General features: G+C 42.8%; 1 protein-coding gene across 1 annotated transcript in view; it reads left to right on the top strand.

The window, feature by feature from the left end:
• The first annotated feature begins 8,932 nt into the window (after positions 1-8,932).
• CLTA (clathrin, light chain A) overlaps positions 8,933-9,121 on the top strand; it is a 14,435-nt gene continuing 14,246 nt past the window's right edge. The window contains exon 1 of the mRNA XM_009331533.1: positions 8,933-9,074. Coding sequence (XP_009329808.1) covers positions 8,933-9,074 — 142 coding nt within the window. The remainder of the gene's footprint in view (positions 9,075-9,121) is intronic.

The following is a 9,121-nucleotide window of genomic DNA, read 5'->3' as shown; positions in this document are numbered from 1 at the left end:
AGGGGAGACCTCATCGCTTTCTACAACTACCTGAAAGGAGGTGGTAGCGAGGTGGGTGTCGGTCTCTTCTCCCAAGTAACGAGTGATACGATGAGAGGAAATGGCCTCAAGTTGTGCCAGGGGAGGTTTAGATTGGATGTGAGGAAAAATTTCTTTACTGAAAGAGTGGTTAAACATTGGAACAGGCTACCGAGGGAAGTGCTTGAGTCGCCATCCCTGGAAATATTTAAAAGACGGGTAGATGAGGCGCTTAGGGACATGGTTTAGTGGGCATGGTGGTGTTGGGTTGATGGTTGGACTCCATGATCTTAGAGGTCTTTTCCAACCTTAATGATTCTATGATTCTATGGTGGAATAGACCTGATCAAAAAAACCCAGAAGTTAAGAACTATGTTCCGGATATGATGGAGATGTGTAGATGATAGGGAGTTATCACCACCGGAAGCTGCTGACTGTGTTATCTAAGGAGCTCAAATTACTGGTTATGCCAGTTCACTTAAGTAATCAAAATCGCTGAAAGATAGGAGAGTCCTTACAGTCCTTTCTGTTGACCCTAGTCATTAATCCCTGATATGACCAAAGAACACACACTGACTGAAAATATCAGGCTCCCAGAATGGAAAGGAGACCATGCCAGTGGATGTCTGGTGATCAGAGTAAGGTTGAACCTGGAAATGAGACAATGAGAATATCAGGAAGGTTTCCACATACTGGCAATGTAAAACATAGGACTGCAGCTGTCTCAACAGTTCTGCTGCTGCAAGTCCCAATATTGTGAGAAAAAAAACCAAAAAGCCACCACCCCACTCCTACTCTCAGAATGTAGGAAAGGTGAGAAATCTGTGCTTTTTTTGGCACATATTTTGGAAAGCTGAATATTTCTGACTAGAGGATGTTCTGCATTTTACATTCAGGATGCTTTTGCTTGCTTTCCCCTTGTATTCCAAGTGATGGCAATGTATTAATTTTGTAAGAAAACTTACTATCCCAGAAGAAATTAAACTGCAACACTTTGCTAGGTCATACAGCTTGGTTTTTAAAATCTAGATTTCCCATGATATGACTAGAGAAGTATATAACAGATTTATTTGCACCCATCCTACACAAATGCAAAAACCTATCAGAAATCTCACAAGAGATTCAAGAGAAGAGAGGGCCATCAGCACTATGGTAAGCAAATGGGTTAAAAAAATTATTGAGGTGGAAAAAAAGGCACATAATTTTCTCCTTAAAAATACCTTAATGGGCAAGAGGAGGAACATTAATTTAGCAGAGGTTTTATCTGTTGGTCAAATAAGCCAGGGTAAGGTTTGCTATCTGCAAGGACCTGAATATGTGTATCATAGCCTTGTGTTTTGGTACTCTTCAAAAACCAGCACGTTCAGGGATTTAGCCCGTTTTCTCAGCACTTCTGAATCCATGCCTCAGCTAGGCAATACGGAGGAGCTGGAGAAATAAAAATAGTTTACACATACTGCTATGTTCTGACGAAGGCCACTTCTGAGAGTATCTTACTCCAAAACCATCCTCTGACAGACATGCAGACACACTTCTGACATTCTAGGCCTGTCTATGAGGTTTTAGTGGAACTGAAAATCAGCCTTTGAATTTGTTATGATTTTGTGGTACATGTCTTTTTTGTGGGGTGAAGCTGAATTGGGTCTTAAGGCCTCATCTACACACAATAGCACCACATACTGTTCTTTGCACAGTTGCAATTACTGTGTATTCTGTGTTTTAGAAGATTGCAGGCTGACAGTGATCAAAGCTTTAGGGAAGAGAAAAGCTTATGATCCCTAAATTGAGTCAGTTCTGATTCGCCCTGTATTTGCCACCGAGTCGCGGGACGATACTGGGCAAATCACTAAAACAAGCTTTTCACATCTAATTGACAATTTGAATTCTTTATCTTATGACTGGCTTATTCAAGTCATTATGATTTAGTTTACAGAAGTGTTGAATTCTTTGCAGCTACAAATCAGTGAAGTGTGCTGAACCAACACAATATATATAAAATACCTGGTCTTTGATATCTCTAAATTGGCATTGGGAATAAATAGACACTGTCCACTCTAATCTTGTACTTCAGTTCTACTCTGTAGGGGCAGAGGAGGAAGGAGTGTAAATTGAGGGCAGAGAAGGGAAGGAATAATTCTCTCTCACCTTGCTGAGAGGTGTGTAAAAGTAAATTATTATATTAAAAAGCTTCCACACTCTTGTAAAAGGCACAAGGGAGAGCCACAGGACAGACATGAATACATCTGTTGTCAGAGTAGCAGTTGAAAAGTTATGTGGTGCAAAAAGCCTGGGGTGACACACAAACAGTGAGAATAAACAGAATACTTAGTGTCAGGGTCCATGGGCCCAGTAGTCCCAAGTCAGCTTAGCTCAGGGCTGTCAGCCCTGCCTCAGTGGTGCTGTAGGAGTGCCTGTCTGCACCTCTGCCTCCTGGCCTGCCTGGCTGACATTGCAGCTTGACCTCAGACCTGCCTCATCACTGCAATCTTTGGTCATAGCTATGAGGTCATCGCTGAACCCATTCCCAGTTGGTGTGTAGATTTTAGTCAAAAGTTCTCACCAATTTGCACTCCCATTGTGAGAGGCACATCTTGAATCTGGATGCAGTTGCTTTTCTCCAACAGATCAGAGGGCACAATGAACAACAGCTTCAGGTCCTGACACACAGTTCAGCCTTCCAGCACCTTGGAAAGAAATCGTTGTGCACCATTGCTCTTGGAGGTGAAGGTTAATTGGGCCTGCTCTTTATGGACAGATGGTGTTAAATACCTCTATGGAATGAGCATGGAGGGGAGAGACTGAGATCATACCACCTACCTCAGAAGAGCACCTGGCATTCTTGAGCCAGCTGAAATGCATATGACGGCTGGTAAAGATGAGATAGTCTGAGAAGCTTAACTGGCCGTATTTCTGTCCACCACTGAAAGATACTTGTCAGTGTTGCAAGGCAGTACAAAGTAACATTCTAGCAGATGTCACTCCCTTGGTCTGCATCTTTAGAAAGCAGTTTGGATTCTTCCTATGTGGCCTTTCAAAGGCCTAGTATTTCCTGGGAAAAGTAGCATACTTAGGTAGATAACTTGGCAAACAGAAGACAGGATGTATTTCCTGCTAGCGGATATCTAATAAATTTACTTCCTTGGGAAGCCAGCATGCACAATCCCTGCCAACGCTGTGCCAGATCCTGCTCTTGTCAGTGTTCAACCTGTGCTCCCAACTGTGGGGCGGTACCGATTTTCTCTGACACACTACATATAGCTCTAGTTGTTTTACTCCAGACTGTTGAGACAGGAGGTTCATAAGAAAAGAGCCTCATTTTATTTTTCGTCTACCTCTTGTTTGACCTGTTCTGTGTTCTCATGCTAGAACTTTACAGATAGCCCTAGCTGATAGACTGTTTTCCCCTCAACACTTCAATACCTGTAATGTACTGTGTTCTAGCGGCTGTATGTTATGACACCATGCATCTCACCATAACAACTGGTGTCTGAAAGCTCATACTGTCATCTCTGGCTTGGACTTGCAAGACTAAGTGGGGCAAGATGCAGTTCACAGAAAATAAGTGACATATCAAAATAATATGGAGGAACTGCTGAAAGCAGCAACATAGTTCCAAGTATGATTCCGTGAAAGCTCACAGATCTGTTTTTATCCTCAGGTCCCTTGTGGACAAAAGTTGCCTGTTCTACACGCTCATAGCCTACACGTGTGAGCTTAAAGAGGTGGTGAACAATGCCTATGCAGGGACTTGTGGGTACTTCAGTACTTATGCTCAGCCCCTGTCAGATACATGGCAGGTTCTTCAAGGAGGACAACCTCCATGTACAGAATGAGATCCAGGCTTTCCTGGCCCTGATCTAGTAAGTGAAATTCAGGAAAGAAGAAAGGTAAACATATTCCAGTAAGATTTTTGCCTATATCCACTTACCTGGGGGTCTCAGCCAACACTCTGGTGGCTACCAGCCATGACATGCTGATGCTCAACAGTCATTCTGTCCCTCTGGCTCAGATGGAAATGATTTTGAGTGACAGGAAGCAAGAACGTGCTTGAAGACTGCTTTCTTTTCCAGGGGAAGGGGTCATTAATTGACTCTGTAATGATCTTAGGAGGCCAGAGAGAGGATGTAAGATTTCATGATGGGGGTTTTGCTTATACTTTTGAGCTTACATGTGGCTGAAGCTGACAGAGATGCCACGTAAAGCAGCTGCTTCTAGTGCAACATTAGCAGTCAGTGTCACTGCAGGAATAACAGGCCAGATCACTACACATACATGTCACTGCTTTGCGGAATCAGGACGTCTGTGTTCTCTTTCACTAGTGAAGAATTCAAAAGGTTTTTCTGTGAACTTGAAGATAAAAATGACAATTGCTCTCTTTCAGTCTTAAGGAACTCTCCCAATTGCCATGTCCTTTCAAAGACGATTGAGTGGCCTCATGATGACATCAGTCATCTTCCTTGTTAGCATGGATGCCAGAGGAGAGTAGATTAAACAAATTTAATAGGCCAGGGATCTGGGGCTTCTTACAGGCTTCAGCTGTTCTACATGGTAAGATTTTTTTCCTCCTGGTAATGAGCCTTTAACCTGAAAAGGGGAATCAATCAGCTGACTTGCAAATGTGTTCCAGAAATGCCCCCAAATAGGTAATTTTTTCTTCTCTTCCTGATAATTAATGGGTTTTGTAGCAAGAACTAAAACGGACCCTTTAAGCACATTCTCTCATTATTGGGAAATGCAGTCTTACATTGGGGTAAGAATAACTCCAGGCATCAGTACATGCTGGGGGCTGAGCAGCTGGAGAGTAGCTCTGCAAAGAAGGACTTTGGGGTCCTTGGGGACAAGAAGCTGACCATCCACCAGCAATATGCCCTCACGATGAAGAAAGCCAACAGCATTCTGGACTGCATTAGGAAGACCACTGCCAGCATGTCAAGGAAAGTGATCCTTGACACTCATCTGGAGTGCTGAATCCAGTTTTGGGCCCACTGTACAAGAAAGACATGGACATACTGGAGCGAGTCCAGGGCAGGACCACAAAGATGATTAAGGGGCTGAAGCATCTTTCATATGAGGAGAGGCAGAGAGCTGGGACTGTTTACCCTGGAGAAGTGATGGCTCGGGGGGGGATGGGAGTGTGATGGCTACCTGATGGGAGAAAATGAAGAGGGAGGCAGGCTCTTTTCAGTAGTGCCCAGTGACAGGACAGCAGCCAATGCACACAAATTAAATTAAAAAAAAAGAAATTCAATCTGAACACAAGAAAACACTTTTTTTACTGTGAGGGTGGTCAAACACTGGAACAGGTTGCGCAGAGAGGTTGTACAGTCTTAATCTGTGGAGAATACTCAAAACCAGACTGGAGACAGTTCTGGGAAGCCTGCTCTTGCTGACCCTGCTTCAGCAAGCAGGTTGGACTAACCAGCCTAAGCAATTCTGTGACTCACTTGCCACTTCTTTTGATAAAAAATCCACCCTTAATGTCTAATTCCTTATAAAAATCTCTACATTGCATGTTCTTCTCTTCTCTGGGTTCTTTAGCCGCACTCAATCCATTCAAAATGGGGTTTCACAATCTCATGTTCCCAAGACTTTACCTTCATGGTGTTGCTTCTTCTGCAATTTGTATTATTTTAAGTATCTTGTCCCCATATTTGCAAACCTGCCTCTTTATACCACTCCTTCCTGATCTCCTGTCATATTACTTGCTACTGTTCTGCTCCGACAGTCTGTCCCTCTGCTCTGTTCATCTTTGTGCAGCTCTGTGCTTCCCTTAGGCAAGGAACAATCTCTATCTTCTGCTTGAATACCAAGCACTGCTGTGATGATTAGACATACAGCTGTAATAGCAACAGAAAGTAGCAGCACTGCACCACATGTTTATTAGTCGTAGGTACATTTCTTACTTTACCTTCTACTTCCGGGTGTACTTTGGAAAGCAGCTGCCCCTGTTATCTTGGGACGTTTGTGTTTAACATAGCAGACACTACCAGCAGCATCTCCTCTTTACTCCATACACTTAAATTCTCATGGCAACAAATCAGCATGGTAAATTGAAAGCAGTGTTGGCTTGCTGTGGTACTGGAGGCCTTGTAGCAGAAGACACGTTTGCAAAAATGGATATGAAGTAAGGGTGAGACCCTTCAAGCCCTCTCACCTAGCTGGTGAGTCAGTGCTTCCCAAGGCGTCTCTCTCAGGAAAGAACTGCCTTCCTTCCGGAGATGAGGACTACGTATATTTAAAGGCTAGCCTCTCCTGGGTGTTGTAGCGATAAACTTGTGTCTCCAGCTTGATTGTCTGAGCGTGTGAATTGCTCCCTGCTCTTCCAAGGCAGGCAGAGTGGGCAGCTGGCTTATTCAAGCTGCTAATGTCAGTATGAGTTAGAGACCCTGGCTTAGCTTTAATTCCATCCCTGTCAAAACAAGGTGAATGGCTGCAGCATGCATATGTAGCACAGATGGGCTTAAACTGAAGGAGAGTGAAGTGTAAGCATGTTTTCTTTGTGGGCTTTAGTCTTCATAAACCTATTTAGTGGAAGTGTTAATTGTAGCTGTAACTGCCCAAGTCAGTGTATGTGCAGTGATCTCTACAAATCTGCTTTGAGAGAGCTTCTAGATGGAGGCTAAGTGATGCGCAGGGTGGCTGCTGTGAAGCAGACAGATGCCGTTAGCTTTATGTGCCTCTCAAACCAGTTCTTTTTGGCTCCTGTACCTTGCAGAGGAGTAGCAATCAAAGTAGCTTCCATCTTTCAGATATAGGAGTCTAGTTATAAAATACTAGGTTCTCATAACTGAAAAGCTAGTTTTTTCTAACTTCTGTCCATAGCTTGAAGGTCCCTAGCCATCAGCAGGTTGAGGGAATCTCTTAATTTATTTCAATGGGCCTGTACCAGACCCTAGTCATTATGTGCTCTCGCCTTCCAATTGCCATTAACTGTTGGCTCTTGCACAATGAGGTTCTAGTCAGAGAGATTTCCCGAGATGTGGTTCATGTCCAGATGTCACTTGTACAATACCTTTCTCATATGCATGCTTCCAGAGAGTTGGAAGGACTTGCATTTAAATTTTCTGCTCTGGAAGCATCTGTTCTACTAAATATTTAATTTCTTAAATCAAAAACATTCTGAAGGAGTCAGTAAAAATCCTACTCGGTTGCAATGATTTCCTTAATGTTGGAAGTGCAAAACTGCGATCCCATATTTTTGTAAATGCTTGAAAACATTTTTTTAAACTACTCTTAAACTAGATCTCAGTACATTTAGAAATGGGAATTGTATGTCGTCCTCTTTCAAAGAATGGAAAGAAACAGAACCATCCTGAAAGTCTTTTGTAGCCTGATTGCCTTTTAGTCTTTCCATGAAGATTTATTCATGTAATATTCCTCTAATAAGCTCTTCTCCTCAGTGTGACAAAACCACTATGGATGAATTACAAAGGGTACTACTCTTATGTTCTGTGGTGGTGTCCCCTAAGCAGTGACATCTGCCTTTAGAAAAGGAGGTATCTTGACTTCTTTTGCAGGGTAAAAAAGCAGGAAAAAAAATAATAGCTTTGATAGTGCAAAAGTATTTCACGGTGCACCTGAATTATAGATAGCATACAAATTTTGGAATTCATCACTGAAACAGATCTAATGACTCACTGTATTTTCCTTTGCATCTAAAGCCAGTAACATTAAGTTACCCATTCTGATAGAACACGGATAACAATTTTCTTGGGCTTTTTGCAAACCTGTAATTCTGCTCATATTTCATATGCCTTCGTCCCTGTTCTGCAATTTTAAGGCAAGCAAGTAACCAGATTTGCTTTTCATTTTAGATCACAATATACTATTTGTGTTTGTGGCATTAAGAAATACCCACAGGGCTAAGAGGCAGTGGAAGAGCAAAAGAGGAAGTGGCTAGGTTGTCATCCAAAATTCCCCATTGACAGTTAAAGGGAAGCAGTGAGATATTCCACTTTTGTTTACATATAAGGGAAGAAGAGTGATGAAAATGCACATGGGATTGTGCGGTTAGAAGAAATTATAGGACGAAGTCAGCAAGTTTCTGTGAGAGCATGGCATATACTTCATGACGGTGTTTCATTTTTATAGTCTCCTGTTGTGAATTATGGGCCTGCTTACTGCTGTTACTCTTAATTCTTTAGTTTTCCTGTGGCTGCTGGAAATATTATTTAAAATAAATAACCATGCTGTGTTTCTTCTAGAAGTCAAAATTCAGGGAAGTCAGGCCTCCTGCCATGCTAGATTCCGAATTTTCACAGGAGAAACCTGGCACATGTTTTAATTGACTAAGTGAGGTAAAGGGCGCTTTCTGTCATATGGCATGAATTCGCTTGCTCTTTTTGACCTGGCAAATGATGTTGACAGTGGGGAAAAAAGTGTAACTCAACATGCAGTTTGTCTCACAGTTAAATTTGCAGTTACACTTTCCTCTGAATTTGACCACCTTCTGAAACACATTTCAATGGCATTATAACATATAAGCCTGGATGGCGTACCTCCAATATACCATGAAACATACACACAGACTTACAGGCAACATGTGAGTGGAGTTTAACAAGTACCTCTTGCAGCAACTGCACTAGCTTAAGAGCTGCCAGTGTAATTTTCTCCTTTCTACATCATTATTTTCCCCTCCCCTTACTCTCTGCTGTGCTAATAAGCTATTTGCAGATCTGTATGATAAATCAGGTACAGAAACTGATCAAAGTAACTTTGTCAGAAAACCACGTGGGTCAGAAAGCACTGCCTTTCAAATAAACACTTTTGCCAATATATGGTCAAATACATGCTACCTGAAATTACACTGATTTAAGCTTCCCAAATACCAGACGGAAAACTCACGAAATCACAACAGAAAACAACTGACGTTATCGACTTATTCGGCAAGTTCAGGTTTGTCTCCAAGACGCCGATGGCTCGACGTTGCGTTGGCACCGGCATTCGCTGCGGATCGCTACCTTGCCTGCACCGGATTCACGAGGAGGGCCTGCCCTGTGGCAGGAAGCCAGCACAGCTTCACCTAACGGGGAGGTCCGACAGAAATGCAACAGGGAGTCAGCCCCTGCCCCAGAACAAATGCTGGCCGCTGCCTGGCGGGGGG

Source organism: Pygoscelis adeliae, unplaced genomic scaffold, assembly GCF_000699105.1.
Source record: "Pygoscelis adeliae isolate BGI_AS28 unplaced genomic scaffold, ASM69910v1 Scaffold289, whole genome shotgun sequence".
Lineage (NCBI taxonomy): Eukaryota > Metazoa > Chordata > Aves > Sphenisciformes > Spheniscidae > Pygoscelis > Pygoscelis adeliae.
The sequence above is the reverse complement of the archived record's forward strand: the minus strand, read 5'-3'. Positions and strand labels throughout refer to the sequence as shown.